We start from the raw sequence: 22,005 nt of genomic DNA, 5'->3' as shown, positions 1-22,005 counted from the left end.
TTCCAACAAGATAGTGGTAAGAATCCTCAAAAAGACAACTGAAAAAAGTCAAAGCAATTGGGATTCTCAACTAAAATTCGCACTATGGGTAAACTGAATCACTCCAAAGATATCCACAAGAAAATCTCCTTTTGAGTTGGTTTATGGGAAATTTGTTTTATTCCCCATTTAGCTTGCTACATCGGTGGCTAAGATACTACAAGATGCAGAAGAGGAACCCAACTCTCTAACTAGAAGGATACATCAGTTGGTGGAGCTCCAGGAAACCCTAGAGCAGGTGAATCACAGGCTGAAGAAATACCAGCAAAAGGTAAAGTCCTTGTTTGATAGGGAGGCCAAAGAGATACCTCTTTAATGAGGAGATATAGTTTTAAGATGGGGTGCAAGAAGAGAAGATAAAGGAAAACATGAAAAATTTGACCCCTTAAGGTTTGGGCCCTTTAAGATCATTGAGACAAAGCAAAAAAAATGCTTTCTTTCTAGAGAACTTGGAGGGTGAGACGCTTGAGTTTCCTGTAAATGGGCAGTTCCTCAAATTATACTTCCAACACTAAAAGATCCATCCCTCACCCATTGTACATACCAGTGAGACATTGTAAAAATAAAAATTATACTTTCGATCCTTTACATTTCTATTTTTTCTTTTATATACTTGAATGAAATGACTCCATGGCTAATGGATAGAAGGCCACTAGTCTGCAAGTTCTCAACACCTTTCTAGCAAGGCACTATCCCCAGGTGGAGCCAATGTTGTCACCCTTTGCAAAGTTTGTCTTCGGTTGTTAACAAGGTGCAATTAAGCAAAAAATTTTGTAGCCATCTTCAAAGCCACCAAAGCATTCAAAGATTAATCAAACCTCCTTCAATGGATAATGCTCAGAATTATCTTTCCAAAGATATATAGAACCCCTCAACTGGACCCCAGAATCAAAAGTTATAACAAATTGAAGTTACCCTTGAAAACCAGAGCCAAGGAGAAAATGCCTTAAGGAAAAATATCGCGATCAGAGATCGAAGGTCCTAAGGTGCAACAGAATAAAATCACCAATATGCGATTAACGATCATTGACATTGGAGATCAGAGGACTAAGGCATAGCATACAATGCGATAATCGGATGTTAGATCCATGTTGGCAATCGATGATCACAAATATGAGAAGATCAGTAGTGTGGCGCATCAGCAGGTCACACATTGGAGGTCCCAACAGTCTGCAAATGACCATTATAAATAAAATGTCAGGAAAAGGATTAAATAGTGTAAAATGCCGGGGAGCACCTCATAAAATGTGACAAAGGAAATCAACACAAAACCAAGGGGCAGGTGGGCCTTTTCTCTCTCCTCCAGGGTGCACGCGGTGGAGTATTATTGGATCCGATAAAGACACAGTGGCGCCATTGTTTTACGAAACGGCCGTACCGAAACGGAAACGGCCGTTTCGATCCGAGTCAAAAAAAAAAATTGCGAAACGGCCTTTGACCCGGCTCGGTTGACCGGGTCAGCTATGACCCGGCCGAGTCAGCCAATGACTCGGCCGGGTCATAGCTGACCCGGTCAACCCGGCCGGGTCCCGTCAAAAAACGGCCGAGTCAATAGAGGTCCTTTTATACAGCCTGAACAAATTTGAAATTGGTGCAAATGAGTGCCAGAGGATGTCACTGAACAGGGCTTAACCATGCCCTCAAACAGTCCTTAACTTCATCCTTAATGCTGCTTTGAAAGGGCTGGAAAACACTCAGGAGCAAGCTCAATACTTCAGATATTCACTAGATAACTTCAGCCAACCCTTGCACAAATGATTCTAAAAGCATAAATTTCAACAAGTCAACTCACTGCTTCTGATGATGATATTCATTCTCTGCTACAAGACAGACTGAAAAACCGTTTGATCAAAACTCACCAGGGCAAGAGTCTTAAAGATCCACATGAAACAGATCCAACTACTCTGCAAACTTGTCCTAAGAAGAACTCCACATATCAGTGAGATCAGCGTCAGAAAATACTCCACCTGAAAGAGGCCTGAAGATAAGGCAAAGATCTGCCACCAAAAATCCTTCAAATTACTGTGCCAATTAAGGGTTAAGACTAGGATTAGACAGGCCTCAGAGATGGCCTTAAATCTGCTTCAGATAATTTGAATTTAAGCTTCAGGAAGCCAAAAAGAATTGCCTCAGACTATCTTGGATTAGGGATCAGAATCTCCAATGAAAGTTGCCTCAGAAAAAAAGGGCTTGGATTAGGCCTTAGGAGACTAAGCAAAGTTGCCTTCAGTCTAGGGAAGAGGAAACTCAATGAAAACTTGATGCTCAGAATACCTTGAAGACCTGGTCCGAATTACTCCCCAGTAAGCTACAGAAATCTCCCAAGAAAAAGGGGCCAAATAGGCCTCAAAACGGAGTTTATCCAGCCTCCTTGGTTATTTGTATTTTGTTTTGACTCTTGAGTCTTTGATCATGTATGACAGACTACAGTTGACTATGTATTTACTATTGCCATTGGGTACACCGTACCATTTTGATATAATGGATTGGTTCATGAGCCTACTTTGATCATATGTTGTCTTCCATGTATATTATAATGTTGTGTGTTTGGAAACTTGAATGAAAATCTTTAAAATTATGTTTAAAATATTTAAAATTATGTTTTTTTATAAAAAAAATAAATATTTAATGTATTTTTTACAACGACCGAGTCATTGAAATCGAGCCGGCCAAGTCATTGCCGTTTCCGTTTCCGTTTCCGAGTCGATCCTCGGCCGAGTCCGAATCCGAGTCCGTTTTGTAAAACATTGAGTGGCGCTGATGTCACCATGACATGGAAGTATGGAGGACATGTGTCATGATGATCCGAAACTTTCAGGGTCCTATGAGGGCATATCTAGGTGACACATGTCTCCCCCTCAGGAAGCAACGCATGGCATTGATGACGTCATCAATCAGAAATAAACAATCGGGGGTAGCAACACATTATGCATCACAGGGAATTCATCTATATCGAACCTCCGATATAGTGGCTAGCCCATAGTGATGTTGAGGAGTAAAGGACCATGGGCGTGCTAAGGAGTGGTCCCTTAGTCAACGATCACAACAAGGTAGGTTTCATCAGTGGCATGGCCTGGGAAATGTCGATGTGCCGATTGTGATATCCTGGGTGGGCCCAATCAACATTCAACGGCTTCAAACTATAGAGGGCATGAACCCTCCCTTATTATTTTTCCAAGTGGGCCAGACCGCATCGTTCATTGGAGATCGCAATGTTGGGAAGGGGGCATCAAAGGCGAGCATTCGAAATCACCGATATGCGGGATTCTGTTTAACAAAGGGAAGTGTCTCCCAGACACGAGTCCAAAGGTCCTAGCACCTGAGGACTAAGCGCCTGGTCATAGTCCCCAGTCACATGAAGAAAAAGGGGCTCAAAGCAAAAAGGGTTAAAGTGGATTGGAATTCCCCATCCCATAAGGAATTTTAATGGGAAATACCGATGTGATAACTGCACGATAAGTTAATGCAAAGCTTTAAAGGTGTGGTGGGTCAACAACTGAGGTATTTAAGAAGGAGATGGAGCATCAAAAAATCGGCATGGGCTGATCTCTAATGCCCCTTGTGACACGAAATCGGGGTCAACACAGATAGAGTAAATGAAGGCATGAAAGCTTGGGAGGACTTGATGATTCAACATGGTGCTCTATGTAGAGGGAAGACAAAGTACTACCTAGGTGACCTCTGCTTCTGTACTATGGCATTAAAATGATAGTTGATCACTCCTAGCTCTAGAGAACGAATGATTCAAGCAGTAAAGGAAGAAGCAACGAGAATTAGATGAGTAGTAGAGGAGGCTACTATGGGCAAGAAAAAATATGAGCAAAGGCCATCATAGGGATGGGAATTAAGATATTTTGCAGAAGTTTTCATTTGTAAATTGACTTGTTTTATTATCATGTACTTGTCACAATTTAATGAGGCAATTAATCTGATGGTATAATTGTTGGGCTGTAGAGCCATCCCAGGCTAAAACAGTTAGTTGATCTGAAAAAATGAGGATGGATCAAGATATTTTTTGTAATTATAGTGCAGAGCTCCCCTCTTCTTATAAATTGAGGGAAGCCACTCTTAAAAAAGGTTCAAAATTTTGGGAAAGAAACTCCTAAGTGGATCCTTTTCCTACTTCACAAAGGCATTGTATGAACTTTGATGTATGCACTCTATCAGAGAATTTAATGGAAGAATTGTGGTGATTCTAAACTCCTTGATTTGCATTATGTTTTTCTCTCTCAGTATTTCATTATGTGTTTGATATTCTCCTCAGATCTCATGTAAGCAGTAGCTAGATATATTTCCATTATATGCAGATTCATTTCAGTGAATTTTTTTATTAAGAATGCTTGTATTAATATGGTGATAAGGTCTTTAAAATGTGCTCCATTCATCTCAGCATCTCATAAACATTTCATTTCTCTCGTTTTCCTCTAGATCTAGTGATACAAAATTCTTTAAATATAGGCTTTGTTTTGACGGATTTTCTCGTTATTATCTCTTACTATTCCATCTCCATTAACAATTGATTCATTGCAAGTCTCAATCTACTTTAGCCACCACTATTTGAGTATTACTCCATGTCGAATTCTTCACACATGCTATTTCTTACAGTGTGCTTCATAAGCAGTTCTAAACCAACCCTTTCAAGCTATTCGTGACAAAAAACTATTAGTGTTGCAAGCTCCCAAGACTAATCTTCCAGCACTAATTGAGATTTCCTAGGCATTGGTCTATAATCAACCTAGATGCTGTCTCTAGGAAGCTTTCCTATCCTTGGAAGAAACCCTGCTCCAAGTGATGGGAAAAGCAATAACACCCGAAATCACTACTGTAGCAAACTGATATTACTTCTCCTAATCGTTAATCCATGCAATTTATTTATTGTGTTCTAATGTAAATATCGAGATAAATACAAATGTAGCCTTCACAACTTTAAATAATATGTGGAAACAAGAATCTGAGCAAGAAAAAAATAACACACACAAGTGACATCATTGTTTTTGGACCAATGTCCCCAGAAAAACCCAATGTGGGAAAACAATGCAGCAGTTGAGGGTTTGTATTATTAAGAATTAATTTCTGAATACAACCTTTGGATGCCTTATTTGCTATCCAATACAGAGAATCTAACTGGCATAGATATGAGTGAGATATACCTCACACTATCACTGGAGATTCAATACTAAACCAGAGTCTGGATGGAAAGCCCCGCACTGCTTTTGTTTTTCCTTTGTGTAAGCCTATGTAGCTCATTGTTGCAACTACTAAGCTATGTGTCACCCTTAGTGCTGATCGATTTGCCTCTGGAACTTTGAATTTCCTCCTTCCCATTCTCAAACCCTAGATCCTGGCTCTACAACTCGATCCTCTAGCAAATTTCAAATATCTTCTCAAGCTCTACGCTGCCTCAACATGGCTCCACGTTTCCCAACGTGGCTCTGTGTTGCCTCTTGTAGATCTCTCTCTGCCTCCTCTGTGAAGTATCCTTGGATAAGGAAACTCTCCAACTGGAAAACTATCCCTACCCCTCATTGCAAGAAATCAACTCGATCGCTTCTTTGGAAATTGTTGCGCTACTCTCTTCAGAAATCGATCTCTTGATCTCTTATTCGATGTGTCTTCCAAATGCCCATCAAGCCTCATATTATAATCTTCTCATTAAGTAACCAATGACCCAAATTAGATTCTAATCAATGGCTCAAATAATTTTGGCTTGATCCTCCTCTTCTTTTAGAAGTTACACCCCCAGTTTAATTAATACACTTTAATTATTTTAATTTCCTAAGTTTATACTTAGGCCTGCATTACAAATAGTTAATTATTATAATAAAACCTTCTCTAGGTGGAATTTCCCAAAACAATTTTTGGGTATCCTGGAATGCATGTGTCCTAGTCTCCCTGCAAAATTTGAGGCTTAAAGCACATCTGATGCTACTAGAAATCAACACTCCCTCTTAGCGAGGAATGTGCTCTAGTAATGCAACCTACTAAAGCATCACCCTTCTCAGTAACATCTCCCTCTGCACTTCTGATGTTTGACATCACTTCCCACCAACTACTGCATAAATGCTGCATCCATGCTGTTGTTGGCCCTGCCACTGCCAACATTGCATCTGCACTGTAACCCTCTCCAATTGTTGTTGTTGCTGCTGTTAGCCTTGCTGGCAAAAGGCCCACAAATGGATCCATATAGGCTCTTGAAGTCTCCAAATTCACTTAGAAACATGCCAATGGATCCATTAATGCCCTTGAAATCTTCAATTTTTTCTCAAAGATCATCTAATGATCAAAATTAGCGCAAGAGGAAAGCCCTTGGAAGGGCAGAAATGCACTATCGGGAGGCTAAAATGCTTAAAAAACCATGAAAAATCCACAAACACAGGCTTAAACAGAGGAACGAACAACCGTCGTTAGATCTAGATGATCAACAACCCAGATCTAGGTGGCTAATCACAATCAGCCGAGCAGAGGGGACAGTCTAAAGGCAGGTACATGACACCGTCGATCAGTGATCGCCGATGATCGGATCGGCGGGTCGCATCGGCGGGGAGTATAGTTTATGTTATATAAAGGACCCGAGCATTGAGCGATTAGCGATTGCGATTTATCGCATCACTGATATTGCATCGGCGCTATACCAAGGGGCGGGACCTATGAACATACATATGGGCGACCCGATGGGCTGGACTCGACGAAATTATATGTAACAATTCATAAATTTTGAGATCCGCGCCCAAGAAATTTTCAACGTTTTTTGTGTATTTTCGTTGTTTCAACGAAATACAAAGGGAAACAGGGGTAGTGTGATAGCAATGGAACCCAGACCCGATGGGTTTCCTGAAGCAAAATATATATGTTTTCAGGTCCGCAAAAGCCCATTTTTTAATGTTTTTGTGTGTTTTCGTTGTTTAAACGAAATACGATGGAACCTTTGGCTAGTGCCGATTGCGATGAAGCCCGGACCCGAAAGGGTCCGGGAAGTGGAATGTATGATAGTTGAAGTCCGCCAAAGCATTCTTTCATGCATTTTTCAGTGTTTTTTCATATTTCATTATATAAGGGAAATACACAGGCTAGGCCAAATGCGACTTGCGATGGCGACAAGGGCGGACCTGATGGATAATTAAACCACATTTTAGGATTTTTGAAGTCCAAAATACACAGTTATGGGTGGGATTTATCAGTGTTGCAACATTTTCACTGTTTATAGCCAAAACAGTCACTGGTCATAGTTTAAAGGGAAACACAAAGGCCCCAAGACCCATTTCACCATACAACAATGCCCAGGAGACAGTTTGCTGGGAAATAGAGCCCAGAAAGGGAAAGAGAAGGGCCATAGCATGCTGTAGCCTGAAACAGAAATATCAAGGAGCTCAGACAGTGCAACAACCACACCAACAAACATTATGGAGCATCTCTGGCATAGGAGAACTCCCAAACAGCGTAACAAGCCACCAAAAATATCTGAAAGTGGTTACTCTGCTGTCAGAAGCAGAAAACTCCGATCCCATGCTTGCCTAGAGGGCATAAAATCAGTTAACAATTCATATCAGGCAGATTAAGACTCTGAGCCTCTTAGAGCTCCAGAGCATTGTAAACAGGTTATAAATAGCTAAAAGTAAGATGTAATAGGGGTTCAACTTTTGGAGATTATTCCTCCTCTATTCATTCAAGCTTCTCATCTTCATTCTAGCAATATAAGCTTCTTTTGCCATTATATGTTCAATGTCCATTCTCTTTGTTGTTCTATGCTTGCACTTGAACAATTTGTTCATGTTTTCTTTGTGTCTAAGGCCATATAACTGTCATCTTATTTATGCTTTGATATATTAGATTTGCAAGCTTCTTCATTTCCTATAGCTAGCCATCCATATGTGGTCATATATGCATCTGCCAGTACAATCAGTATTCTCTTTTGCTGCCTATAGCTAGCCATTGATGTATGTTTATGTATGCAATCTGCTGGTATAGTCAGTATTCTCCATCTATCCATTGAATTTATAACTTATTGAGCATTAGTGGTCTAAAGCCTTGTATTGGTGAGAGCATTCATGCATGCATTGAGTGAAAACAGAACAAGAATGGTTATCTAACTTGATCCAAACCATCATTTATTCCAATAGTTCAAAGAACAATATTGAAGATTATATGTTACCAGGCATCTCTGAGCTACAACCTAGGAAAGTTTCTTGGAGTGATAACATAATTGGCGTTGTTTCCAGGGAGAGGAAACTGAAGCTCAGCTTCCTTCGGAAATGACATATATCCAGCTTTGATGATAGAAAAATTTTGGGCACTTTTCTGGTTGTAATCATCTATCTGGCAACTCTACTGGAGGTCGAACCTCTTGGCGACTCCACTTCATAGTTCTAGCTCAGTTTGTGAGGCATACTCAAAGAAATCCTCAAAAGCTACAAGCTGACCCGGTACCTGACCCTGAAAAAATCATCAAAGGGAGAAAAGTATTGCAGAAAGGAGCATCAGGTTCAGGTAAACCTAAACAATCTCCTATATCTCTTCAAGAAAGGCTTGTAATAGAACAAATACATGTTGAGAGTATAGCATCTAATACTAGCAGTGAAGAAAAACTCTCAGAGATTCATAAAGCTCCTTATTCTTTAGGTTGTCCTTTTGCTTTAAGCCCAAAGGAAACCTCACTTCCTACCCATCATACTCCTTTAGTCTCGTCAGTCACTCCTCAGCCATCTATCATTTAGACTGCCAGTACTCTTTTAGCCACCACAGCTATGGCAGATCCACAAGCACCTACCAAAATGGAAAGAATCATAGCTGCTAGGTATGGACCTCTAATACTGCCCACTCCTTTGAATGCCATGCCTACTGGAGAATATCAGAAATATAGGCCTAAGTTCACTGGGACTGAAGGTGTTACTGCTGAAGAACATCTTGAGTCATTCTATAGCTATTATTATGATAATCTGGACATTAGTGAAGATGATGTGTGGATGAGAGTCTTTTTCCAAAGCCTAGATGGAGAGGCTAGAAAATGGTTTAGAGAACTAACCCCCAGATCTATAGTAGATATTGAAGCTTTAGATGATGCATTCCTAGAGCATTGGGGGGATAAGAAGGATCTCCTCTACTACCACACTGAGTTTGGGAACTTAAAGAGGGAAAATGGTGAGTTGCTATCTAATTTTAATAAGAGGTTTAACCGTATGTAAAACAAGATACCAACCGAAGTAAAACCCATTACTACCTCTGCTAAACTCACCTATGCCAGTGCTTTTGATTCTAACTTCTGCCTATTGTTGAGAGAGAGGTGATGTGCTACTTTGGCTGACATGCAAGATGTAGCCTTGGAAGTGGAATCAAACATCATGGCTGCAGAGAAGCTCAAGGGAAATGTTGATAGAAGAAGACAGAGGGGTGAGTCTTCATCATCCTTTGATCCTAAGATAGATAAAATGACCAAAATGATCGAGTCATTAGCCTCTGAAATCTCCAAATTGAAGGTTGAGCAGCACCTGGGGAAAGGAAGAGTGCCTAATATCTTTGCTCCTAGAAATCCAAATCCAAATCCATATAGAAGAAGAAATGAGCAGTTGCAGATTTTGCAAAGAAACAAAGATGCTAATGAAGACTAAAGGGTGAAGGCTCCTTTTCAAAATACAGTCATGGAAGAAGAGCAGTTTGAAGAAGAAGATGAGATCCATTGTCTGGAAGACAAAGGAAATGCTTCCTTTTTGACCTCCTACCTATGAAAAGTCATTATGCAATGACCAGATCAGCTAAGAATGGGATGGTGAAACTATTCTACAAACTGTAGATCAAAAAAGATATAATTTGAGGTCAAAGATAAATAATGCCAATGAAACTCCTGTTCAAAGAGCTGTTGTCCCTACAGTACAACAAGCTAATAAACAAAAACAATTGGCAGTTGATCCCATCATCCTGAAATCTCTAGCTCATGAGGTAAGATGCCTTGACAAGTCTCCTTCTCCTTTCAGTTTTCAATTAGAAATTCAGAAGCTAAGAATACCTATGCCTTTGATTGAACTAGTGAAGAATGAGTCCTTCGAAAGATCCATCCTCGAGGCCCTTGAGCCTAAAGCCATCCAAGCCTCCACTGACTATGTAAATCTGCAAAATGACAAGCTAGCTGTTATTCTCAGCCCAATGATTGAAAATTGTGAAGACAGATCCCCATCATTCTATGTCTCTCTGACTATTCATGAAAAATCCTTCACAACTGCCTTTTGGACACTGGAGCCAGCCATAACCTAATGCCCAAGGCTGTCATGGATGAGTTGGGTCTTGACATCACTAAGCCTTATCATGACCTATTTTCTTTTGACTCTAGAAAAGTGAAATGTCTAGGATTAATCAAGGACCTAGCCATCACTTTGTCTCAGCTGCCTATGAAAAGCATGATCATGGATATTGTGGTAGCTGATGTACCCCCCAAGTTTGGCATGTTACTTTCCAAAGGTTGGATCAAGAGATTAGGTGGATCATTACAAAATGATCTGTCCTATGCTATTGTCCCAGTTTTCGGAGGTGAGAGCAAGAGATTATACAGAGAGGCGTAGTTGGCTTATATCATCAGTGATGAGAAGAACCCTACTAATCATCCCATCTATGCTATTGACACTGATTTTGGAGCATGTATTCTCCATATTGAAGAATCCCAGTTGGCCTCCATGTAGCTTAAAAAACTAGTTTTCCAAATCGCTGAAGAAGGCCCACATATTTGGGACATGTTCTTCGATGGAGCTTGCTCTAAAGAAGCTGCAGGGGCAGGTGTAGTGCTTGTGTCCCCAGCACAGGAATATATTCATTTATCTTTCAAATGAACCTTTTAGGTCACAAACAACATAGCAGAGTACGAAGCCTTGATTCCAGGCTTAAATGTTGCTAAAGAAATGGGTATCAAAGGCCTGAAAGTTTGGAGATGCAGACCTCATTATTCAGCAGGTCAATGAAACTTTCCAACCTAAGCATCCAAGACTGAAAGCATACAGAGATGAGGTATGGAGGCTCAAAGATTATTTTAATGATTTTAGCATTTCTTATATTCCAAGAATGAAGAATCAATTTGCCGACTCCCTTGCTGCGTCTGCTAGCACGTTTATTCCTCCCTTGCCTCCTAAATTGTCATATGAAGTTCAGGTAAAATATAGACCGTCTCTGCCTGACAATGTCAAATATTGGAGAGTTTTTTAAGACGATGAGGAAATTAACAGGTTTTGGCAAGTTGTTGAGGAATTTTTTGAAATGAACATCGATAAGGAAAATGAAGCCATGGGAGAATGTAGCCAGCCCAAGTTAAAAAATGAGATCGGTCGAGGAAGCATCATCCAGCTGCCTAGTAACCATATACCAACATATAACAAAGGGATTAGTGCCTCTAGAGAAGTTGTTTGACCAAAATGATGTGCCATATAAGCCTGCCGAAACAGAAAATGAGTCTGTTGTTCGTAAACACAATATAGGGAGCCCAGCCCATCCGAAATACATAAATATGTCCACTCAATTGTCCTCTGCCCAAAATTCCGAGTATTGCACCCTCATGAAGCAATTCGCTGATATTTTTGCCTGGGAATATAGTGATCTCAAAACCTATGATACAAACATCATTCAGCATAAGATCCCACTGGAAAAGAACACCACCCCTTTTAAGCAGAAATTAAGACCTACCAGCCCTCTCTTATTGCCTTTGATTGAGAAAGAAATCAAGAAGCTGTTGGATGCCAAAATCTTAGTTCCCCTAAGGTATTCAAAGTGGATAGCTAACATTGTGGTAGTAAGAAAGAAAAATGGATAAATCAGGCTTTGTGTTGACTTCAGAAATCTGAACAAGTGCTCTAAAAAAGATAACTATCCCTTGCCTAAGATGGAACACTTGCTACAAAGAGTTTTAGGGGCTAGAGTCATGTCTTTCTTAGATGGATTTTCAGGTTACAATCAGATTGCTATACATCCTGAAAATCAGGAAAAGACTGCCTTCACTACTCCTTGGGGCACTTTCATGTACCACAAGATGCCTTTCAAATTGATGAATGTTAGGGCTACTTTTCAGAGGGCCATTGACATAGCCTTCTTGGGAGAGAAGGACAAATTTGTCCTTATTTATCTTGATGACATAACAGTCTTCTCCAGCAGCCATAAAGACCATTTACAGCGTTTGAAGAAGGTCTTACTAAAGTGCAGACAGTTTGGAATTTTAGTGAACCCAAGGAAGTCACAGTTTGCTCTAGAAGAAGGCAAACTTCTGGGACATATTGTTTCTGCTGAAGGTGTGAAGATTGATCTAGCAAGGGTTCAAGCCATTCAGACATTGTCCATACCAAGGTCAAAAAGGGACATTCAATCCTTCTTGGGTAAGATTAACTTCGTATGGAGGTTCATTCCAAACTTTGCAGAGCTTGTAAATAACATCACTTCCATGTTGAAGAAAGGAGCAGAAATAAAATGGATAGATGCTTCAAGAAGCTCTTTTGAAGCCATCAAGCAAGCTATCATGGAAGCTCCCACTCTAATCAGCCCAGATTACACTAAGGAGTTTTGTATCTTCTCTTTTGCCTCTTATGATACACTTGTAGCAGTTCTGTTGCAGAAAAATGATGAAGACATAGAGCACCCTGTGGCCTTTTTCAACAAAACTTTAAGGGATGTTGAGCTAAGGTATGACCTTATCGAAAAACAAGCTTATGCTCTCATAATGTCTTTAAAGACATTCAGAATTTATATTCTGCATTCCAAACTAGTTGCATATGTACCTTCAGCCTTAGTAAAGGATGTCTTAACTCAGCTAGATATTGATGGGAAGAGAGCTAAATGGATTGCAAAATTCATAGAGTTTAACATAGAGGTGAAGCCCACTAAGCTTGTCAAAGGCCAGGGCTTGGCTAAACTTATGGATGAAGAAAATTGCAACTTGCTAGATATAAATTCCATGAGTCTGAATTCAGATGATGCGCAGACAGAGGGAGCAGTAAAAGAGAAAAAGAAGAATCAGTCTTTGGCTGAAAATATAGCCACATGTGAATGATATTATAGCATAGTTCATTTTTTGCAAAGGCTAGAAGTCCCTCCAGGGCTTAGCTCAAATCAAGCTTGTGCCATTAAACTCAGATCAACCAAATTCTAAATTAATAAAAAGCTGCTTTATTGGAAAGACCCGTCAGGAATCCTCTTGAGGTGTCTAGATAAAGAACAATCTGTGGAAGTCATGCACCAGTTCCATTCTAGCATCTATGGAGGGCTTCATTATCGGAAAACCACATCTCACAAAATCTTGAGGGCTGGATATTATTGGCCTACTATGTTCTTTTATGTGTTCTCTTTTGTAAAAGCTTGTGACAAATGCTAGAGGTTTACAGGAAGACAACAACTAAAATCTTTGCCCTTGAAGCCAATACATGTCAATGGTCCCTTCTAGTAGTGGGGCTTGGACTTTATAGGTGAGATCAACCCACATTCCAGTGGCCAACATAAATGGATCTTAGTAGCCACTGATTATTTCACCAAGTGGATTGAGGCTATACCCACTAAGAATGCCAATCATCAAGTTCTCATAAAGTTCTTGAATGAGAATATTTTCACTAGATTTGGTTGCCCAACCAAACTAGTCACTGATAATGCAACAACTTTCAAGGCAAAAGCATTGGTGGACATGAATGAATCCATGGGCATTCAAGTGGTGCATTCTACCTCATATTATCCTCAAGGCAATGGCTTGGCAGAATCATCTAACAAGAGTCTGGTAAGGGTAATAAAAAAACTGTTAGAAGAAAACAAAAAGAGCTGGGATTCCAAGTTGAAGTTTACACTATGGGCTAACAGAGTTACCATCAAAAATTCCATAGGTAATTCTCCATTCAAACTGGTCTATGGCACTGATGTTGTTTTCCCCATCCAGCTCATTCTCCCTGTGGCTAAGTTCTTGCAAGAAGAATAAGATGACGAGAATGATATGGTAAGAAGAATTAATAACCTGGTTGAACTACAGCAGATCAGAGAGCAGTTGGTTGAGAAGTCAAAAGCTCATCAGAAGAAAATCAAAGAAACCTTTGACAGGAAGGCAAAAGTGAACAATTTCCAAGTTGGTGATTGGGTGCTTAAATGGGATGCATTTAAGGAAAAGAAAGGTAATCATGGCAAGTTTGACTCCTTATGGACAGGTTCATTTGTCATCACTCAAGTTTAGCAGAACAATACATTCATTCTGCATAGTCTGGAAGGAGGAGATACTTTTGGTAGCCCAATAAATGGGCAGTTCTTGAAACTTTATTTCGTTTAAGGATTTAAAGCCTTGTCATTGTAAATATGTTTTCCTAGTTTTTATTTCACTTTCAAAATAGACTCCATGCCCAATGGAACACTAGATGGAAGATTTGAATTTGTTTTTAAGGAAAGGCATTGGTCTGTGATCCTCGAAACCTCACAAGGAGGATTTCATCCCCAGAAGGAGCCAGTGTTAGCCTTGCTGGAAAAAGGCCCACAAATGGATCCATATAGGCTTTTGAAGTCTCCAAATTTGTTTAGAAACATGCCGATGGATCCATTAATGCCCTTGAAATCTTCAATTTTTGCTCAAAGATCATCTAATGATCAAAATCAATGCAAGAGGAAAGCCCTTGGAAGGGTAGGAATGCACTATCGGGAGGCTAAAATGCTTAAAAAACCATGAAAAATCCACAATCGTAGGCTTATATAGAGGAATGAATAGCCGCCGTTAGATCTAGCCAATCAACGACCCAGATCTAGGCGGCTAATCGTAATCGGCCAAGCAAAGGGGACAGTCTAAAGGCGGGCGCATGACACCGCAGATCAGCGATTGCCGATGATCGGATCGATGGGGAGTATAGTTTATGTTATATAAAGGACCTAAGCATTGAACGATTAGCGATTGCGATTTATCACATCGCTGATATTGCATCGACGCTATACCAAGGGGCGGGACCTATGAACATACATATGGGTGACCCGATGGGCCGGACCGATAGAATTATATGCGACAATTCATGAATTTTGAGATCTGTGCCCAAGAATTTTTCAACGTTTTTTTGTGCATTTTCGTTGTTTCAACGAAATACAAAGGGAAACAGGGCAGTGTGATAGCAATGGAACCTGGACCCGATGGGTTTCCTGAAGAAAAATATATATGTTTTTAGGTCCGCAAAAGCCCATTTTTTAATGTTTTTGTGTGTTTTCATTGTTTAAATGAAATACGATGGAACCTTTGGCTAGTGCTGATTGTGATGAAGCCCGGATCCGAAAGGGTCCAGGAAGTGGAATGTATGATAGTTGAAGTCTGCCAAAGCATTCTTTCATGCATTTTTCAGTTTTTTCTAATATTTCATTATATAAGGGAAATACACAGGTTAGGTCAAATGTGACTTGCGATGGTGACGAGGGCGAACCTGATGGATAATTAAACCACATTTTAGGACTTTTGAAGTCCAAAATACACAGTGATGGGCGGGATTTATCAGTGTTGCAGTGTTTTCACTGTTTATAACCAAAACAATCATTGGTCACAGTTTAAAGGGAAACACAAAGGCCCCAAGACCCATTTCACCATATAACAGCGCCCAGGAGATAGTTTGTTGGGAAACAGAGCTCGGAAAGGGAAAGAGAAGGGCCACAGCATGCTGCAGCCCAAAACGGAAAGATCAAGGAGCTCAGACAGCACAACAGCCATACCAAAAAACGTTATGGAGCATCTTTGGCACAGGAGAACTCCAAAACAGCGCAACAAGCCACCAAAATTATCTGAAAGCAGTTACTCTGCTGTCAGAAGCAGAAAACTCCGATCCCATACTTGCCTAGGTGGCATCAAATCAGTTAACATTGCATATCAGGCAGATTAAGACTCCAAGCCTCTTAAAGCTCAGGAGCATTGTAAACAAGTTATAAATAGCTGAAAGTAAGATGTAATAGGGGTTCAACTTTTGGAGATTATTCCTCCTCTGTTCATTCAAGCTTCTCATCTTCATTCTAGCAATATAAGCTTCTTTTGCCATTATATGTTCAATTTCCATTCTCTTTGTTGTTCTATGCTTGCACTTGAACAATTTGTTCATGTTTTCTTGTGTCTAAGGCCAGATAACTGTCATCTTATCTCTGCTTTGATATATTAGATTTGCAAGCTTCTTTGCTGCCTGTAGCTAGCCATCCATATGTGGTCATATATGCATCTGCCAGTACAATCAGTATTCTCTTTTGTTGCATGTAGCTAGCCATTGATGTATGTTTATGTATGCAATCTGCTGGTATAGTCAGTATTCTCCATCTATCCATTGAATTTATAACTTATTGAGCATTAGTGGTCTAAAGCCTTGTATTGGTGAGAGCGTTCATGCATGCATTGAGTGAAAACAAAACTGAAATGGTTATCTAACTTGATCCAAACCATAATTTATTCCAATAGTTCAGAGAACAATATTGAATATTATATGTTACTAGGCATCTCCAAGCTACAACCTAGGATAGTTTCTTGGAGTGATAACAGCTGCAACAACAACGGAAAAGAATCCAAAATACTGAACCAAAGGTGGTCAGTGTGATGCATCTATTGCTAGATTTTCTAATTTCTACTAGTATCTATGCTATCACTGAAGCCACTGCGCTGTCACTGACTCTGCTCTATGCCAACGACACTGCTGCCACTAGCTCTGTAATGTTTAGACTCTGACACTCCTGGCCACTGCAAATGTCACTCTGACACTCCTCTACACCAATTGACTTGGTCTATTCTGTTACTTCTAATATTGTCTCCCGTAGCAAGGTATTGATCCAAGATGTGGACTCCTCAAGGATCCTGCCCATCTGTAGTTCTTTCGAACTATAGTACTAGATCACCCCACCTCTCACTTGGAGGTATCTGGGAAATCATGGCAAACTCTTCTTCCTCGATCTTTGCGCTAGTAGCCTACAAATCATGTTTCTCATCCTTGTCCTTCTTCTTGAGAGGACACTGCATAGTGTAGTGACCAAATTCACCACACTAGAAACATTTGATCTTTGAGACATATTTCTTCTTCTTCCACTGCGTCTGCCCCTTTGATGCAAGGGCTGCATTCTCTTCCTCCTCCTTGGGCTTCATCCCACTGTTGTTACTGCCATCAAGTTTGCACTTGAATATGTCTCACCTCATCTCTTCCTGCTGAAGAGTGGCCCACTCCCAATTTGGAAATCTCTCTCTACCCAGGATGCTCTGGACAAATACTTTCCATTCTTCTGAGACTAAATTAAGGGCCCAACTCACCATTTTTGTAGGTTGAGGTGTTGATCCTACAACTTCCAATTGATCTCGGACTTCCTGAAGCCTTGATAGAAATGGATCAATGTGTTCCCCTTTCTCCATCCTTGTTGATCTTAGCTTCTCCTCCAAGTACATCTTTCGTTGTATGGAAGATCCTTGATTTAACATAGCCAAGAAATCCCACATCTCTTTGGCCTTCCCTTTGCCAACAATGTGACATACAACATGATCCCTCACTCCATCAAGGATCAACCGCTTGGCCTTCGCCATCTCAGCCTTTTACTTCTTGTGTGGATCTCCATCACCAGGTAAAACTACCACACTATTGACATACATATTAAGATCATGCTCATCCAGAAGGCATGAGATCCTATCCTTCCAGCTCACATAGTTGAATTCTCCATCCAATCGATCTTGATCTCTCAACCTGTTAGCTGCCATCTCTGCCAACAAAATGTCGAACCACCTCCTCTCTCCTCTACGCTACTGCTGGGTTGGCCTATGCACTCCCTACTAGAGTTAGTAGATCTGCTCCTCTCTACTGCTGCTTAACAAATGAGAAATAGAATTCCCTATCTAGGAATTCTCTGAGGAGAAAATTCCCTCAGGTAGTGTTTCCTTCCCTCTTTTGATTTTTTTCTACCAGAGCAATTGTTTCAGAAAATTGCATCTCACCATAAAACTGCTCTGCATTGAATCTGTTGCTACGCTACTCCCTTTGCCATTGCCAAATATTGATTTGGAAATCTTACCTCTGTGTCAACTCACTTAGAGAGAGATTTTCCTTGAGAATATTACCCTCCTGGCTTGGATTGTGCAATCCCTACAGGGATTCGATATGCAGCCTATGCAACACTTCAATCTTCCTCCTCCTCCTCCTCTTGAGAGCCTACATCTGTGTCCTCTTTTGTCGTTATTGCTTCTTGATATTGTTTGATGAAAGGATCTAAGGAACATAAATAATATAACTAATATTCAAAAGCAAGTATCAAAGTCAAAGAAAATAAGTTTAATAAGCTATCGCTTTACATTTTTTAACACGTTGTAGCAATGTTATAAAATGTGGCTTTCACATTGGAATTAGGCATACACATAAAGACATAAGATTGAAATAATTAGACATCAATCAAGCTTACAATAGACACACATATTTTACCATAGAAACCCATATGACAAATCTTACATTCAAATGGCTCACTTAATATTTATTCTCAACAGATGTAAAGTTACAATGCAATGCCATGGCTCTTTAGGCCATTTAGAAAATTACATAAAAATACCAAAAAATGCCTTATGAATTGACTTTCCAGAGAAATTAGGAAGTTTTTGTCTTGTTTGGATTGTTAGAAGGTCAATTATCCTTATCCACTCATTTGTCATTCTTCAATTCTCTCCTCTTTCATTTTGTTCTTTTTGGAAATGTTCCACTTCGAAGTTCCTTTCATTCTTGTCTCTTTGTGTTTTTATGTTATATCTCTATATAACCCTCAATATTGTAATCACTTATATATACTAGAGCATTAATAACTACTCATTATTATTTGAATCATTTCAAATAAATAATTATACAAATCCCATTAGCTAAATTTATAATCTTACATCTAAACATGTAGAAAAAATATATTTTTTGTGGGGTGAATGTTTTATTTCCTTCTGAACTAGAATCTACATCAAAGAGCAGAGAAAGATTGAGATGTGAACTGAAAACTAGACCAAATAGGCGAACATAATAGACTATAAGATTAAAATTCAAAATAACCGAGGGCATGACAAGAACTAAGTAGAAGGATCAAAATCAGTGGTGGCAACTTGAATTGGTTCTTCCTTGTTATCGGGATTGTTGGCAGTCAGAGAAGGGATTCCCAAATGCTACTCAATGCAATCCAGGGATAGAGGGAGAGAGAGAGAGAGTGAGGGAGGGGGGAGAGGGGGGGGAAGCAGAGAGAGACAGTTGGGGGAGAGAGGAGGATATGGAGGGAGAGATAGGTGGGGGGAGAGAGGAGAAGAGGAAGAGGGGGAGCGAGAGATGGAGAGAGCAAGAGGGGGGAGAGGGAGAGGGAGAGAGAGGGGGGAGTGAGTGTGGGAGAGGTGGAGGGGGAGGGGAAGAGAGTGGGAGAGGGGAGAGAGAGAGAGGGGAGAGAGGGAGAGAGAGAGGGGAGAGAGGGAGAGGGGGGTACAGGAGGAGGGATTCCCAAACGCTACTCAATGCAATCCAAATGTTGATCTAGGTCCCTCAGGTGTTGGTGGATGGGGAGAGTGCGAGAGAGGGGGAGGGGCAGGGGAAGAGAGTGGGAGAGGAGAGAGATAGAGGGGAGAGAGGGAGGGGGAAGGGAAGAGAGTGAGAGAGGGGAGAGAGAGAGGGGAGAGAGGGAGAGGGGGATTCTCAAATGCTACTCAATGCAATCCAAATTTTGATCTAGGTCCCTTAGGTATTGGTGGATGTGCTCCAAAGTGTGGAGGATGTCAGCTCGGGTGTGGCCCACGTTTGATACCTAGTCAACCAACTTTGCGAGAACCTTGGAATTTGAATGTTGCTTCCACAATGAGGCTCCCTCATGTTCCAAGTAAGCAATATAGTCTTGAATGGGGCCTGGATTAAGCTCTTGAAACCTAGTATATGTTTCTTCTAGGCGTTGGTGGGTACAAGTGACTTTGAAAAGTCCACTCCTGATATTAAGTTTCCCCTCAATGAACATGTGCTCAGTGTCAAGGCATGTGGGAATCCATGCCATGAGGACAAAACCAAAAAGTTAGAGGGAGAGGAGAGAAGGCACGTGGGCAAGAGAGAGAGGCCATGTAGGGAGGGTTAAGGAGAAAATGCAAGAGACAAAATACAACCATGGAGTTAGGGGTGTAGGAGATGACAAAAGGCTATAGAGAGGGAAAGTTATAGAGCAAGGGGGAAGGCCAAGGTCAATCAGAGGGGAAAATGAAAGGACATGTGAGGATTTCAAAGGCGAGTTGGGGAATATGTTCAACACCACAAATGAAAGGGAGCTATAGAGGGAGCATTAAACTGCAAGGAAAGAAAAAGGAAAGTTCAAAAGTAGAGCACACGTGAAAAAAAAAACAAGAACATGGAAGGATTGTAAATTGGAGATAAAATGGTTTCCTTTCAAAGATTTTCGAAGTCCAAAATGATTTTCCATAGCCTTGCTATGAAAATCCACTTCAATAACCACTGCATGCACTACAATTCGAATTGGGAACATCAACTCAGTATACGATGCAACCAAATGCACAATGCCTTCGGGTATCGAACCAGGGAAAGTGAAATTTGAAATTATGGAATGACAAGTGAGCTTGCAAAGTGAATGGACTCAGCTTGGCCGAAACTCATAGATGGGTCATCCAGTGCCCATAGATCGAATTACATAGGAACTCAGAGGGGACGACATATAAAGAAAGCCAAAACACAAACCATTAAAGAATTAGTAATAACCATGGGAAGGAAGTAATGAAAAGTGAGGAATGCAATTAAAATCCACATGAGCCAAGCCATGGCAAAGCCGATGATATAACATGTAATCAATGCTAGTGGAATAGTTCATAGCAATTTAGGTGGCCAACGATGCGTTTGCATGAGGCTCCTCAAGCATGACGGTTAATAAGACATGGTTATGGGGGTGTGTTGCCACATCCCCCATCCACTTGGCTTGGTAGGGCAGTGCGCCAACCCCAACCCCCCCTCACCATCCCCCACCGCCCCCCCTCCCCCCCCCACTTCCTCCATCCTCCTTTTGCAAACTTGTTAGGCCATTTAGGAATGTAGAAAATCAAATATTGTTTAATAACTAAACATTTTAATAATTTTAAATTTATAAACATAATATAATATTATTTTTTTCTTTCGCTGAGATGACTACACACTTAACCTTTGGCTTGAGAAACTACAACCCAAGGGTATCTAAGTCATCAAAATCGACTGGGGATCACACCTGCTTGAGCCACACTAACCCTTTACATGGGTGAATTTTTGTCCATGAAGTTTTGAACTAGTGACCTTCACATCATGGAGTGCCTTAACAATACACTCCATCACCATCTATTATATACCTCATAAACTAAAGATAGTATACTCTTAACTAAAAACTACCCTTTTCAATTAAAATTTAAAACCTTATACCTTAAAAACTCTCTTAAATGTCCCTGATAGGTGACACCTTTATATGTAAACTTCATACACTTAATTAATCTACATAAATATCTTTGAACAAAGATAATGTTCATATTGCAAATTGTGTTAAGTGTACTCTTGCAACCATGTTAGGGAGTTTATGTAGAGAATCAAAAGCATTAGTAAAACTTATAGGTAATGAAGAACATATATGCCATTAGAGAGATTAATATATTTATTTTATTTGAATTGAAATTTAATGTTTTTTAGTTACACAATTATACATATAATTAAATAATTAAAAATAATAAATTATAATTTATTTAAATTTTTTATTTATGTTAAAAATTAATTATTTCATATAACTTAATAACATAATTAAAAAATTTTATTTTTAGTTTTAAATTAATGTTGTAAATTTTTAATTATATTTTTGTTTATAAGAAAAAATACATTTATAATTTTTTCATTCTAAATCTCTCAACATGTCTTTAGTTCAGTGTTGCAACTCAAAGTATTGGTCTTGTTTCAACTACGTTCATGAGAGAGATGGGTTCTGAGCAATATATCTTCCCTGTGGTAAGATAACAACTTAAGATTATGTTTTATAATTTACAAGTAT

General features: G+C 40.0%; 1 protein-coding gene across 1 annotated transcript in view; it reads left to right on the top strand.

The window, feature by feature from the left end:
* Nucleotides 1–22,005, top strand: part of LOC149180196 (protein MICRORCHIDIA 6-like) — a 354,596-nt gene that overhangs the window by 64,784 nt on the left and 267,807 nt on the right. The window contains exon 7 of the mRNA XM_089413801.1: nt 21,884–21,962. Coding sequence (XP_089269927.1) covers nt 21,884–21,962 — 79 coding nt within the window. The remainder of the gene's footprint in view (nt 1–21,883; nt 21,963–22,005) is intronic.

This window comes from Pinus tabuliformis, chromosome 3_2 (genome assembly GCF_031772625.1).
Source record: "Pinus tabuliformis cultivar Carrire ecotype Pingquan chromosome 3_2, CPIR1, whole genome shotgun sequence".
Taxonomy (NCBI): domain Eukaryota; kingdom Viridiplantae; phylum Streptophyta; class Pinopsida; order Pinales; family Pinaceae; genus Pinus; species Pinus tabuliformis.
Note: the sequence above shows the minus strand (reverse complement) of the source record. Positions and strands in the feature narration are given on the sequence as shown.